We start from the raw sequence: 15,221 nt of genomic DNA, 5'->3' as shown, positions 1-15,221 counted from the left end.
CTTGTAGCTCAGCACGAAGCTGCGAAGTGTTCTACTAATTGGTTCGCCAGTTCGACTGACTCGGGCTCGTGTACGTCGTTAAAATAAGTCGCGCCTCGGCCACGTGAAATAATTTCTAGTGCGAAGGCTTAATATTCCCGGTGGATTTTCTTTCTTTTGGCGGGAGAAAAAAGAAGAGGAAAATAAAAGAAAAAAAGGTCCGGGGTAACGCTGCGAGGAACGTACTTAGAGCCTCTTGTTCCTGGGAAGTTCGGAGTCACCGATGCATTTCTTGCTAATGAGGAGGAATCAAAGGTACGTTGTGCCGTTAGCGGAGGTCCGCGAGCATTCAGCAAAATCGTCTAGGACACATCTTTGAAGACGGAAACGCAATTAAGTCGTCTCTAATTTACTCGCTGTCCTAAGCATCCGGTGTCTTAAATGGGTCGCAGCTTCTTTGGAAATATTTTCTTCGACCGCGGGACTCGGCTCGTTCGCCGATTGTACAATATTCAAAAGTCAAGGTTCCTCTACGATTATAAACACGTAAAGGTCTTCCCGTGTCGCGTTTGTTATTACGAACCGCTGTAACGGCTCAGTTAATATTACATACACGACTTAACGGTCGATTGGTTCACACGAAGTTTACGTAAAATAAAACAATTATTGTACAAAAGCAATAAATTATTCAAATCCTGACACAGCATTTAACGATCAATCTTCAAGGTAAACGCGTGGATTAACAAGACTGGCTTAGGTTTCTTATCACAATTTATTACAACCGTTGATCTGCGCTTTATATCTGCCAATCGATCAAAAGTAAGAAACAATATTCTGAGTGGAAAAAAAAAATTATTATATCATAAAGTATTATAGACCTGGACAAGAGAAAAAATAAAGAAAAGAAAAAAAAAATTGCAAGTGAATGAAAAGACGCCGTGCGTTCGATTCATTTTCCATCGGCGGCAAACGGGAAATTTAATGAGATTTCTGGACACATTAGCGGATTCCTGCGTGCGGCGCAGTATGTACCTTGGCTGCGGTTTCGTGCTTAAATTCACGCACCGCCAAGCCGAGGACTCCGGTGACGATGCATCATACTAATGTACCGTGGCAATATATGGCACTCCGGCTTGCATTTTCTTATCCTCTTCGCGAAGGAAGGCCAAATACTTTTCCGAGATAACTTCTCACACGTGCGCCAATGACGCCGTCGCGCCGAGTTCGGAACGGAATGATGTAATGATTGTATAATTATCCGCGATTAGAAATAAATTACAATGCTTTGTAAAAAAAAAAGAAAAAAAAATGGATTAATAACCGATAGCGTTCTCGTGCGCTGCGATCGTTACTAAAAATTCCGGTAATCGGATCCCTCGTTTCGAAAGCAGCTCTCTCTCTCAGGGCCAAAGGCAATTACGGGCCTCGTAATAAATTTAATCGCGACGATATATATTCCAGCCGTCGATCGATACCAGCTATGTAACACGATCGTTAAATCGAAGGGGTAACGTCTTTGATCTGGTGGATTTGCGATCACGATTGCGTTCTATTATGCTACTCGGGTTCTGGCAAACAATAATCGCTAATTACCCTCAAAGTAACGCAGCGTCTCTCGTCCCTTTGAGTGTCGCGGCAAGTCGTTTGATCATTAGCCCCAGAGTAAACTCTTGCCCTACATCCCGTATGGCGCGTCCAAATCAAACGACACGTACTTAAGGGAAAACACATTAGAGACACCGTCTCTCCCAGTTCGCAGCAGCTTTACGAGCGCGGTCGTGCCGTAATCGCGACGATCAAAAGAGCAGTAATTCACGGAGGATAAACAACTTCTACATTGTGCGTACGTCGGGAGCGACCATTAGTCCGGACAGCCGTAGTGGCGCGAATGCTACACGACCCTGCGGTCGAGCTGCGGGGCTTTAAAGTGAGATTCGAAACGTCGATGTGTTTTCTGTGTTTTAACGCTACGCTTTTTCCCTCTCGCATGCCATTCTTGAAAAGAAATCCGCTCACTTTCAACCGACACCTATCGCTTTCGCACCCGTAAATTGTTTTAACAAACTCGCACTTTCATCCCGGACTGCTTTTCTTTTCAACTTTAATTAATAGACAAGTTAGAATAATTTTTTAGCGCGCGCATTGCGACTGTGCGGATCGATTCGGTGTTACTTTAGCGAGCATTTGAGAAAACAGAATCGAAAGCACGATTATGACATCGGAGATGTCACGAGATATGTTCTTTAATTCGAGATGACATTTGATAAACATTTGCAGAGAGAATTGTGTCACGAGAATGAAGGCCGGAAAATCCCAAGTCGCAAGCGTGTCACGCAGCAGGATCAAACTATGTTGCGAAATTCGTCCACACTGGATCCATTCTCGGGTGTGCCTTGTGTCCCGTTTTATCCTTCGCATCCGCAAAGATAGTGTAATTTTTCCAATACGCGAAAAAAAAAAACAACGAACAATTTTCGACTAATAACACTTATTAAATGGAACGTAACGGCGGCGCATTAATTAAAATAATCAGGTACCGCGCTAGCGGGACACGCTTCAGCGAGCCGCTTGGCAAAGATCCCCTGCCTTCTCTCTCTCTCTCTCTTTCCTCTCGCAATTTCGGTATAGATAGGATTTTCGTGTGTTTCACCGGCATGAGACGCGTTCTAACGCAATCGTGAATTATGGGCCCGCACCGGCGGTCGTGCAACAAAAAAAAATCTGCTAGCACGGTTTTCCATCACTCAATCTAGCAGCGATCTCTTCCGACACTTCAGCACTCGATCCAACGAATCCGCGATAGAATAAGGAGAGGAAAAAAAAACAAAAAAAAAAGTAAAAAAATTGAAAAATCTTAGAAACGATAAGATAAGATATAATATCGTGATGACAGCTTACAACTTTGATTAAAAACGATCTCGGAGTCGCAAACGTTAAGAAAACGTATGCATCATTTAAGTGTGCACCCAATGTTATTTAATATCTCGAATATATTCTCAGAATATTAAATATTAAGGTGTGACGATCGCAGCTGGACGAAGAGTCGCTCGCGCGAATTAAAAAGGAAGTTAATAGCTCGACTTAAAATAAATTCTAAGAGCAAAGATAGTATGATAAAACATGCTAACATGCGTGACGTGTCGCCATAATGTTATTCGTGAAACGTCATAGAATAAACGATTAAACTATAAAGATGCCTATCATTCTGATACATTAACATAATATCGCCGACATTCGTTCCATCAACAATTACTGGTCACGACAAGGTGATACACGAAGGTATTTCCAAAATTACGGAGTATATTTCCGTAATGTATATAAGAGCATGAATTTGTGCGTGAGTGCATGTAACAGAATATTTAATAACATTCAAAATTAAATAAAAGAATTAAATAAAAGTAATTTTTTTTTCAACGTGTTATCTAGGCACAGTGGTAACAAACAAAATCGTCAATTTTTAATAAATGTAGTGTAGTCTGAATATAGTGGAAAACAATAAAACATTATTATATTTCCTATTAAAATTTAAACGTTATATTTTCATAAATCTCTCACAGTTTTCCTGATTTTTCTTAAAAACGTGACTCGTGTAACAAAAGTGTAATATTGATTGTGGAAGAGAAACCATAAAAATTGAAACTGATTCCGTTTGAAGACAAAGTAAAAAAAAAAAATTTGCTTTATCCTTAATATAAAATCTGCATCGCGTGAAAAGTTGTGAAGGGAACGATAAGAGCTCGAGATTACGCGGGCAAGTGCAAAATAAAATTGTGTTAAATTTTAATTAATAAACGCTACGCTTACATAACGTTTCTTCCAGGTACTTGCCAATCGTTCGTTAACGCTAATTAATCTCAAGTTATTTTAATAGCGAAGGGTGTAGCGACGAAACGGTACCAGCTTTAACGCGATATTGTTATCGAGCTCGTTTTTGCGAACATTTCCCTTCGGAGACGAGTGTGGCAACGCAAGAATGTCGTCTCGCAATTTATCAAGCGGACATATGAATGATCACCGGGCGTGTCTTGCGTTGTTCCGTTACAGAAATTTCCCGTAACTAATGCTAATTAACTTCGGACGTTTTGCCCTCGGTAATGAACACCGAAAAAGATTCCGGCCGTATTTGCTGCAACTATAATTTTTTTTTTTCCTAATTAAAAATCTGAACACTACAATATGCTCAAGAATTCCTTCATTGGTGTACTTTAAAATTTCACGGTTTGTTTAAAAAAATATCTCACGTTAAAAGCACATTTAAATAGAAAAAAACCAAAAATAAAGACATTGGTTACGTAATTAAAGTGATCATGACTGTAATAAATGTTAAAAAAAAATATTATCAGCACATATGCGCTAATGCAAAATTATTCATTTGTTCTTTTTTCTCCTTTCAATTAATTGCATAATGTCTTCTAATTTGACGCAGTTAAATTATGACTAATAATTGAGAGTCGTAAAACGTTTAGATTCTTTTTTTCGTAATAATGATAAAGGTTTTTTTGCACGGAACTATCCAATGTTTCATGTTGTTTTTAAATATAAAAATATTGAATTATAAAATTACAGCAAAACCAATAGCATTATTAACAAATGTAATGATATATATATATATAAAATAAATTATAAGCTCTGCATATATAATTTACATATTTAAAACTTCCATACTCCGTACAACATTATTCAGGGCCGCTTTCTTGGCTTGTACATAAGTTTATCTTTCAGATAAATTATATTTCAATCTTTGCTTATACTTAAAGTTAGACAAATATAGAGAAATATTTTATCCGAAAGATAGTTATCGAGAAGTATGAAGAAATTGAGCATTAATGATTTTCAAGTCGCCAGTCATTGGGTTTAAAATCGTCTGGAATTCACGTCGGAACATGATAAACAGCTATCCAAGTTCCTTATTTCGACTTATTCCTCATACATGCATACAAACATCACGTGAAAATAATGTTTAATACTGTATCGCCGGTATTGCCGTTCAAATTGTATAGTTTCAAACTTAATTTACGACACTTACTCGCGCGTATGTACTTGTAAGTAGAAAAGTGCCTGTTATGTATTTAAAATACGGCCTTGTAACGTATATATCGTGTGTCTTCGAGATAAATAAAACGTGTATAATCGCGAGGTATGAAAAAGATATAAAAGTTGACACAGAGACTAAAATAATAGTTATTGTTAACCAAATTGAAGATCAGAACGTTTCTTAACGCCGCTGTCCTTCCGAGGCACACACAATCGAATATTAAATTCAACATTATTACGTCATCGAGTTAATCAGTTTTCTGCACCCTACCGTTCTACATAAGAGCAAATTAAACAGAGAGTGTTCCTCTCGCTCACAAGGACTGTAGACATCACCTGGATCATACGTGAAAAGGTGATTCGATCCAAAAGAATCACCGACACGATCTTAAAATCGGCGCGTGTGCGAGTGAAAAGTAATGAGTTGCAAAATTGGAAGCAGCAAAACGGACAGGTCACGATACGTATATGAGTACCTGAAGACGTGTATTCGATCCTCAATCGCAGCGATTATCTGTGGTCTGTAATTTGTTTCGTTTCTTATCTTTCGTTAAACGCAACAAAATTTCCTCGACTCTGTACTTATTACAATAATACGTATCGCACAGTATAAGAAATAACTGAAGAATCGTCGAGAAGAACGCATTATTACGTCTATATTGAAATATTATCACATTGTGAAAAATATGTTAAAACAGTCATAAGTTCTCAATCTTTTTTTCATCTTGGTAATTTTTTTCTAATTTTTTTTTTATTTAATGTTGTCAATTCAATGCATGATAAAACGTCTTAACTTTTTACGACAGTATGTAAATTCGAATCAAATGACATTTTGTGGTGCGTGTTGATGGCACTATAATTTTTTCGCAGTATTTTTATCGCATACATAATGTTACAAATACGTCAAGAATATTTTTTGATACATAAACAGGGGTAAAAAAAATCAGATATTATTATGCAATTAAAGTTAAACTTATATTTAAGAAATAGAGATTAAGATCTAAGACGCAGTTCGACAATATAACTTCTACTTTATCAAAATAGTTTGCATTTATAATATATATGTGTTGTAATACAGGTACGCGTTGAGCGCTCAGGCCCAGCTTCTTATTATTACGTCAGAAAAAACACCCGAGGGATAATTGTTTAAGAGACATGGCGAAGACGTCAATTTTTATCATTTTCGTTGCCGTTGCGATCGGCCTGTCACAAATATACCTACCGAACAAGTACCATGAGCTTTACGGCAGTGATGAAAAAGGCTCAAGATTAATAAATGTATTCAGACTATGTAGTGGAATATTTAATTTCTGGATGGACAGTCGACATTTTCTCGCAGAACAGATACCGGACACGACGCCGCAATTAAAAGAGACGTACGATTTTGTAATTATCGGCGCCGGTACAGCTGGTGCGACTATAGCCGCGAGACTGAGTGAAAATCCTAAGATTAAGGTGCTGCTGATTGAGGATGGTACGCATGAAAGTTTATACATGGACATCCCGTTGCTCGCCGGCTACCTGCAGACGACCGGCGTCAGTCGAAAGTATCGAACCAAGCCGTCCGACAAGTACTGCCTCGGCATGGAAGACAACAGATGCAATTGGCCAACGGCAAAAATACTTGGCGGCAGTAGTGTAATAAATTATATGATAGCTAACAAAGGAGTCGTCGAGGATTACGACCGTTGGGCCGAGATGGGGAACGAAGGCTGGGCGTATAAAGACGTTCTTGAATACTTCAAAAAGCTGGAAAAAATAGAGATTCCCGAACTGAAGTCGGACACTATCTATCACGGCACGGATGGACCGGTGCATGTCACTCGTTCGTCATTTCACACTCTGATAGCGGAAGGCTTCTTGAAAGCTGGCGAGGAATTGGGATATTCGACGGTAGATTACAATGGAAAAAATGCAATAGGATTCTCATATGTGCAGTCTACGATCATGAACGGCACTCGTATGAGCAGCAATAGAGCGTATTTAATTCCCGCGCGAGACCGCAAAAATCTTCACGTAACCCTTGAAAGCACGGCGACGAAAGTGCTGATCGATTCGAACGTAAATCGTGCAGTCGGCGTGGAGTTCACTAAGAATGGTCGGAACATCACCGTGTTCGCGAGTAAAGAAGTGATAGTAAGCGCGGGTGCTATCGGATCGTCGCAACTGTTAATGCTCTCCGGCATCGGGCCAGCGAAACAGCTTACCGAACTGGGCATTGACGTCGTCAAAGATGCACCCGTCGGTGAAAATCTGATGGATCACGTAACTTTTTTCGGATTAACGTGGAAAATAAACGCGTCGATAAGCTTGAACATGCTAGAACTTATAAACCCTCTCAATCCGTACATATCGGACTTTTTAGTGAATCGAGAAGGTCCGCTTACATCAGCGGGCGGATGCGACGCGCTCGGCTTCATCAACACGAAGCACCGAAAAAAACATAGCGGTCTACCGGATATCGAGCTATTATTTGGCTCTGCCACTTTTAAAGAAGAATATCTTTTCCCAGAAATGTTAAACTTAAAAAAATATTTACGCCAGGAATGGGGCAAGTATGCTGGCACGTATGGGTGGTCCATAGCAATAACATTGTCAAAACCAAAGAGTCGTGGACGTATAAAGTTAGTGGCCAATAACATTAATGTTGCACCGGAGATCGTGCCGAATTATTTCGACGATCCCGATGATATGAAAACCATGATCGCTGGCATTAGAGCCGCTCAAAGTCTGAGTCAGACAAAAGTAATGCAGGCTTACGACAGTCGATTATTAAATATTACTTACGAGAAATGCAACTACGAGGAAGATTCCGATGCCTATTGGGAATGCGTGGTCAGGACAATATCCTCCACGCTCTATCATTATTCTGGAACTTGCAAAATGGGGGCAAGAGGAGATCCAACTGCTGTGGTCGATCCCAAGCTAAAGGTAAGTATTGCCTTTTTTTTTTTTTTTTTTTTAACACGAAGAAATATTTATGCCAAAATATAATTAATAATATGTAAATATACATCTTACATTTTTAATTATATTATAGGTAATTGGTATTGAAAATTTACGAGTAGCAGATGCATCTGTTCTACCAGAAATTGTATCGGCGCACTTAAATCTACCTGTTTTTATGATCGCTGAAAAAGTGGCAGATATGATTAAGACAGAATGGAAAATACTTTAATTTGTGATAGTAAAAAAATATTATTAAATAAGTAAATTTCTTCGTTATTATTTTTGTCTTATTAAACTTCAAAAATGACTTAAACAAATTGTAAATAGATGTTTCAAAACTTTTAATATTTTATAGTCTTTCTGTGTTATTAAAATATTGCTTTACATTTTGTTTCTTTTTAGTTTATTAAAAATTGTATAAATTATTAAAAGCAAACAATATTCTATATATATTTTGCAATAATTAAAATATTATTTATTATATAATGTAAAGAATAATGTAAAAATAAGTGATGTGTATAGAATTTTATAAATACATGCGTATACTATTGCACAATATGAGCAATAATGCGTTTATTCATTTTTTAAACTGACGTCACCTATTCAATGCTAAAGATATTTGTTGCAACACGATGAGATTTAATAAAAAATTTAAATTAACGGAGAAGTAAGTTTTGCAATTTATGTTAAATATAAACGTTACTCACTAGTCGCATACTAATTTACGCTTCCGTCAAGGTCGTTTGTGCAACATTTGTGAATTTTTTGGCACGGAGGGGACACTAACTTATAAAAATACGTGTAAGCAGGAACCGAAATTCGCCAGTTGAATTTTATAAACTCGAGAGTCGTAAGTGAAATGGTAATTATTATCGGTGATTACACGAAGTAAATATAAAAACTATATATCGGATACAAACAAAGTGAACAGTCACGTCGACTTTTTAATGTTGCAAGTTCAATATATTCCATTTCTTTTTCATTAATTATTCATCAATCATGATAAACATAACTCGATACATTTTTTGCGTTTTTATCATTAGTGCTATAATAAACAAATTGCACGGACGTTATCTTAGCAATTTTTTTAGCAACCATAATAACAGATGGAGTGTGCAATCAGTATTAAAAGCGACGACCGGTGCCGTGAATTTTTTAAACGAAAACCGACGATTTTTGAATCAAGAAATCTCAGACGTGACACCGCAATTCGGAGATACATATAACTTTATAATAATAGGAGGCGGTACAGCCGGCGCAGCTATAGCCGCGAGGCTAAGTGAAATGCCTCAAGTCAAAGTTCTACTAATTGAAGCCGGTTCTAACGAAAATCTCTTTATGGGTATTCCAGTATACGCCTCCGTCGTCAGCGTAAATCAAAAAATCAATTGGAACTATCGCACTAAGCCGTCCAATAAGTACTGTCGTGGTATAAAAAATAATAGTTGTCTTATACCGAGAGGAAAAGTAATCGGCGGCACTAGTGTTCTTAATTACATGATAGCTACTAGAGGCAGCACCGAGGATTACGATCGTTGGGCCAAGATGGGGAACAAAGGTTGGGCGTACAAAGACGTATTAAAATATTTTAAGAAGTTAGAAACAATGGATATCCCCGAGCTAAGCTCGGACAGAGCTTATCACGGCACGGACGGACCGGTGCATATTACTTACCCGAATTTTCGTACTCCGGTAGGGGAGGCTTTTTTGAAAGCTGGCGAGGAATTGGGATATCCGACGGTAAATTATAATGAAAAAAACATTAAAGGGTTCTCATATGTGCAATGTACGATTATAAACGGTACTCGCATGAGCAGCAACAGAGCGTACCTGCATCCCGTGCGTGATCGCAAAAATCTTCGCGTGACTCTCGACAGCACGGTAACAAGAGTGCTAATTGATTCAAGTACAAACCGCGCGGTCGGCGTGGAGTTCATTAAAAATGGTCGGAATATCACCGTCTTCGCGAGTAAAGAAGTAATTTTAAGCGCGGGTGCTATCGGATCGCCGCAATTATTAATGCTTTCCGGCGTCGGACCAGAAAAGCAACTCACCGAACTAGGCATAAACGTCATCCGAAATGCGCCTGTCGGCGAGAACCTCATGGATCATATCGCCTTTTTCGGATTAACGTGGATAACAAAAGCGCCGCTAACGTTCCATCTATCCGAAGTATTAAATCTTTTGCATCCGTACGCTGGAGATTTTTTTATAGACCGCAGAGGACCGTACACATTGCCGTCTGGATGCGAGGCTCTCGCGTTTATTAACACGAAACAATTAAGAAATTGTAACAATTTGCCAGACATGGAAATTTTGTACATTAGTACTTCAATACAAAATTTTATGGTACCTAGAGTATTTAACTTTAAAGATTCTATACTTGAAAAATGGGAAAAATACGATACCTACGGCTATACCATGGTGCCGATATTGTTAAAGCCCAAGAGCCGTGGCCGAATAACATTATTAGCTAACAACATTAATATTAAACCCGAGATCGTGCCAAATTATTTCGACGATCGTAATGATATTGAAACAATGATAGCTGGAATTAGAGCCACGGTAAAAATTGGTCGGACGAAGGCAATGCAAAAGTTGCATTCTCAGTTGGTGAATATTACTTATTCTGAATGCAATTACAAATATGATTCTGATGCTTATTGGGAGTGCCTCATTAGAATGCTGTCCACAACTCTTTTTCACCAAAGCGGTACTTGTAAAATGGGACCTATTGGAGACCCGACTGCTGTCGTCGATCCCAAATTAAAAGTATTTATTTATAAAAAAAAATTAATCATAAAAAAAAAAAAAAACATATTTTATAAATTCACATAAAATATTTTGCAGGTAATCGGTATTCAAGGTTTACGAGTGGCAGATGCGTCTGTCATGCCCGAAATTATATCAGGGCACCCAACTATACCCATTTATATGATTGCCGAAAAAGCTGTAGATATGATAAAAAAAGAATGGGGATACTAATATAATTTACAATAGTAATAGAACACCGTGAAATTATTATTATTTTTTTTATGTTTTGTTACTCTTTGTTAATTTTTTATCAGTTCTATACGAAGCGATTAAATATTACATATGCATTATTAAAATTACTTGATTGTATCATTAAATTTTTTGTCCAATTATCTTTTATCTTTTTTTTTCTGTATCACATTATAAAAAATTTAACGACGTTCATATTATTCGAGTCAATTTAAGCACAAACTGACGTGCATTACACATACGGTATCCAACCGAATATACGATTAAAAAATATCAGTATTACGTGACACTGATAACGATCATTGAAATCAGCTGCGACATTAAAATGATAAAGTCACAAGTTATTCGACAACATTCTTCAATCAAGCCACGCTGACACAAATTCACAACAGAATCAAAATATAAATTAGGGAAGTGCACAAGATGACACGAAATATTATCCAAACATGTACAAAAATTTAAACATACTCGCGATAAGATTCGATTCGGAGAAACTTGGTTGGAAGCTTTAGCCGCGAACTGAAACGTAAATTCTTTATCATACATACATATTCGAACTGATTGAGCATTTACATGGCAAACACGTCTTTATATATAACGAGCAGTTAAATAAAATTTCTTCTTGTTACCAAAGTACTTCCATTCGCCGTTTAAATACTATCTTAATCATGATCGGCAAAGTGACAATTCTACTTCGTGTTTTTAGTTTAAGTGTCGTGCTTGGCTTACAGTCTGAAGAACAATTGTCGCACAACAGCGGAACGAATAGATCAACATTATCGGACGTAATAGATTTTAGTATAGGAATGTTAAGCCTTTTGGGGCAAAATCAGGACTTTCAAAGTCGAAGAATGCGACAAATGACACCGCAATTCGGAGACACGTACGATTTCATAGTGATTGGCGCCGGCACTGCCGGCGCTACAGTGGCAGCGAGATTGAGCGAAACTCCTCAAGACAAAGTGCTACTCATCGAGGCCGGATACCACGAGGATTTTTTCATGAATATTCCCATAGCCGCTCCCATTACGGCTATGGACAACAACATCAGCTGGAATTACAAAACCAAGCCGTCCGACAAATACTGCCTAGGTATGAAGAATAATAGTTGTACATGGTCGGCGGGGAAAGTATTAGGCGGTAGCAGCGTGCTCAATTTCATGATAGCCACCAGAGGTAGCGCCGAGGATTACGACCGTTGGGCCGAGATGGGAAACGAAGGCTGGGCGTACAAAGATGTTCTTAAATATTTTAAAAAGCTTGAAAAAATAGATATCCCCGAGCTGAAGTCGGATACTACATATCACGGGACGGACGGACCGGTGCACATCACTTACCCGTTGTTTCATACTCCGGTAGCGGAGGGATTCTTAAAAGCTGGCGAGGAATTGGGATATCCGACGGTAGATTACAATGGAAAAAATGAAATAGGATTCTCGTATGTGCAGACTACGATCTTGAACGGCACTCGTCTGAGCAGCAATAGAGCGTACTTGCGTCCTATACGCGACCGCAAAAATCTTTACATAACTCTGGAGAGTACCGTGACAAAAGTGCTGATCGAGCCTGAATCAAATCGCGCAATCGGCGTAGAGTTAATCAAGAGTGGTAGACGTATCATTGTGTACGCGAAGAAAGAAGTGATTCTGTGCGCCGGTGCGATTAAATCGCCTCAACTGTTAATGCTCTCCGGGATCGGACCGACAAAGCATCTCGCAGATCTAGGCATAAACGTCGTAAAAAATGCGCCTGTCGGCGAGAATTTGATGGACCACCTGAACTTCTATGGGCTAACGTGGAAAATTAATGCGTCGTTAAGTTTGCGGCTATCTAAATTGATGAAACCCGTCAATCGTCATGTATCGAACTTTATGAAAAACCGAAGAGGACCGATAACGATACCGGGCGGATGCGAGGCCCTCGGTTTCATCAACACAAAACAGCCGGAAAAACGTACCGGTTTACCGGATATCGAATTATTATTTATCGGCGGTACATTTAAAGATATTTTTCCAAAATTATTGGGCCTGAAAGAGCCCTTGTATCAAAACTGGCACAAATACCTTAACACCTACGGCTACAGCGTTGAGTCAATACTGTTAAAACCAAAAAGTCGAGGTAGAATAAAACTCTTAACTAATGACGTTAACGACAAACCGGAAATCGTTCCGAATTATCTTGACGATCCCGACGACGTCAGGTCGATGATCGCCGGAATTAGAGCTTCGTTAAATATCGGCCGGACAGAGATAATGCAGAAGTTTAATTCACAATTAATAAACGTTACTTATCCGGAATGCAACAGCTACGAGTACGACTCTGACGCTTATTGGGAATGCGTGATAAGAATAATGTCTTCCACGCTCTATCATTATTCCGGAACATGCAAAATGGGAGCGAGAGAAGATCCAACTGCTGTCGTTGATCCCAGATTAAAGGTATTTAAAAACGTGATGCTTATAAAAAATACAATAATAAAAAGAATAACTAGCTATCTTAAAAAAAAATAATAATAAAAAAAAAACAACTAATATGTAATATTTTGCAGGTGATTGGTGTTCAAGGATTACGAATCGCGGATGCGTCCATTATGCCCGAAATTGTGTCAGCGCACATAAACATACCCGTGTACATGATCGCCGAAAAAGCAGCGGATATGATCAAGGAAGAATGGGGTTACTTGAAGAATAAGTAGATTTAATAGATATACTTTTCAAAGTGGCTCCATGTCGAAATTTCTGATAATACCAATAGTATGTTAATTTAATGTTGTGGCGATATTAAACCCTACGTAATGCGATGTACATATTTGTTGATTTTATATGGTAGGTGGCAATAAATTTGTGAGAATTACAAGCGAATGACATTACGATTTCCTTCATTAACATGGTTCTTACGTTTGACACGTGTGGATTAGCATTTTGCAGATGAAATAACTTGATCGAAGGAGAATTTCCTCGCAAGCTGTTACAGAACAGGCGTGTACATCGCGCACGTGATACGATTTGGCATGGCTGAAGTGTTCACACGCCCAAAGTAACCATATCGTGACACCTTGTCGACAGTGATACAATTTTACCATCGCTCGAACGGACAACGAGAAACTAAACGGTAAATCTATAAGAGAATGCTTCACAAGCATTTATAAATTTCAATTAAATTCTAATTATACATATATCTTGTTTAAACCAGTTGATCGGGATTATTAATGAACTGTTCGGCTCTTGTAAACGTGTGTCGATTCACGCCCTCCACGTGTGTGCGTGAGCGCGCGCGCGCGAAGCCACGCACGCACACGCGCTCGTTGCAGCGCTCATCTATTTTCAGAATGTAGGCCAATTAATCCCGCCGCATTTTCGGCACAGAGGAAAAACGAAAACATTACAAGTGTCTCACGGAAATAGCCGCGGGGATAAATGTCCAAGTGCCGGTCGCTCTCCGCTCTATCGCGGCTCTTCCTCGCTCCCTCGTTCCCACCGCGCTTGCGAGAGGGTAGCGTCGCATAAACGCAATAATTTAATATAGAACACATGTAAGAATCCCGCCGGCTACTTCGACGCCCTGCCACCCCGAGAGTCGCTCGCGTGCGTGATACGTGGGACTCGCGCGACGACGAACAGGAAATTCTATTATCTATTTGCGTACTAGCGTTCTAATTATATATTTTTCATTACGTATAACCCGATCATAGATAACTCGTATATGTCGAATAAAATTTTGTAATTTATATCACAAATATATTTGTATTAATTTAACGCGTGCTGTTTAATTGGGAGGGAGGGGGAGAAAAGTCGGCAATCGATTAAGGAGGATTACCAATTAATTCGTAACCTCTGTTCCATTTTGGACCAAGTGTAGGCGGGAAACGTCGAGAGGCTCTTGATCTCGATGACGTTGGCTCTAATGGCGTTTACATGGGCAATATTCGCCGTTTACGAGCAGATTAACGACACGAGTGGTAGGCAAAAGTACGTTTTCGAGAGAAGTGTTGAGAAACACACTGTATTACGTGACGAGAAATAAATTTGTTAACATTTAACGGCACGTACGAGTGACAGGGTGTCGCTATCGCCGACATTTTACGACTCAGATTAAAACAGAGAGGACTAAATTAAATTGATAGCAATCTTCGCGTTAAACGTTTATAGTTTAGAGTGGGCGAAGCGGTTAGACGAGTTCCGTTGAACAAAAAGCGAATATTAATCGACGTGTATGAAAGATTAAAGTCAAATTTTGATTAAATCTACCGCAGCTTG

The 15,221-nt window shown here is 38.8% G+C and overlaps 4 protein-coding genes across 7 annotated transcripts in view; 3 read left to right on the top strand and 1 right to left on the bottom strand.

Moving 5' to 3' along the window:
- Nucleotides 1-15,221, bottom strand: part of Nau (myogenic-determination protein nautilus) — a 38,330-nt gene that overhangs the window by 5,232 nt on the left and 17,877 nt on the right. The gene's annotated exons all lie outside the window — the stretch shown is intronic.
- Nucleotides 1,573-8,520, top strand: LOC139101898 (uncharacterized GMC-type oxidoreductase Mb1310-like). 4 transcript variants are annotated; one of them, XM_070655411.1, is made up of 3 exons: nucleotides 1,573-1,906; nucleotides 6,092-7,944; nucleotides 8,054-8,520. In XM_070655411.1, exons 2-3 carry the CDS (start codon nucleotides 6,169-6,171, stop codon nucleotides 8,189-8,191), a joined length of 1,914 nt encoding a protein of 637 aa, XP_070511512.1. In that variant the 5' UTR covers nucleotides 1,573-1,906; nucleotides 6,092-6,168; the 3' UTR covers nucleotides 8,192-8,520. The 4 variants fall into 4 exon arrangements, with proteins under 4 accessions (XP_070511512.1, XP_070511511.1, XP_070511509.1 ...); XM_070655410.1 differs by lacking the exon at nucleotides 1,573-1,906 and adding an exon at nucleotides 1,925-3,258; XM_070655408.1 differs by lacking the exon at nucleotides 1,573-1,906 and adding an exon at nucleotides 4,597-5,532.
- Nucleotides 8,607-11,386, top strand: LOC139101899 (glucose dehydrogenase [FAD, quinone]-like). Its single transcript, XM_070655412.1, has 2 exons — nucleotides 8,607-10,734; nucleotides 10,813-11,386. Exons 1-2 carry the CDS (start codon nucleotides 8,962-8,964, stop codon nucleotides 10,945-10,947), a joined length of 1,908 nt encoding a protein of 635 aa, XP_070511513.1. The 5' UTR covers nucleotides 8,607-8,961; the 3' UTR covers nucleotides 10,948-11,386.
- LOC139101897 (glucose dehydrogenase [FAD, quinone]-like) lies at nucleotides 11,564-13,821 on the top strand. Its single transcript, XM_070655407.1, has 2 exons — nucleotides 11,564-13,403; nucleotides 13,514-13,821. The coding sequence occupies exons 1-2, from the start codon at nucleotides 11,634-11,636 to the stop codon at nucleotides 13,658-13,660; spliced, it is 1,917 nt and encodes a 638-aa protein (XP_070511508.1). The 5' UTR covers nucleotides 11,564-11,633; the 3' UTR covers nucleotides 13,661-13,821.

Source organism: Cardiocondyla obscurior, linkage group LG04 (genome assembly GCF_019399895.1).
Source record: "Cardiocondyla obscurior isolate alpha-2009 linkage group LG04, Cobs3.1, whole genome shotgun sequence".
Lineage (NCBI taxonomy): Eukaryota > Metazoa > Arthropoda > Insecta > Hymenoptera > Formicidae > Cardiocondyla > Cardiocondyla obscurior.
The sequence above is the reverse complement of the archived record's forward strand: the minus strand, read 5'-3'. Positions and strand labels throughout refer to the sequence as shown.

Excerpts from the sequence above, each read along its gene's own strand:
- LOC139101899 (XM_070655412.1), top strand. The coding sequence starts at position 8,962 with ATGATAAACATAACTCGATACATTTTTTGCGTTTTTATCATTAGTGCT. Across the intron at positions 10,735-10,812 it reads TCGTCGATCCCAAATTAAAA|GTAATCGGTATTCAAGGTTT; the intron begins GTATTTATTTAT and ends AATATTTTGCAG.
- LOC139101898 (XM_070655411.1), top strand. The coding sequence starts at position 6,169 with ATGGCGAAGACGTCAATTTTTATCATTTTCGTTGCCGTTGCGATCGGC. Across the intron at positions 7,945-8,053 it reads TGGTCGATCCCAAGCTAAAG|GTAATTGGTATTGAAAATTT; the intron begins GTAAGTATTGCC and ends ATTATATTATAG.
- LOC139101897 (XM_070655407.1), top strand. The coding sequence starts at position 11,634 with ATGATCGGCAAAGTGACAATTCTACTTCGTGTTTTTAGTTTAAGTGTC. Across the intron at positions 13,404-13,513 it reads TCGTTGATCCCAGATTAAAG|GTGATTGGTGTTCAAGGATT; the intron begins GTATTTAAAAAC and ends AATATTTTGCAG.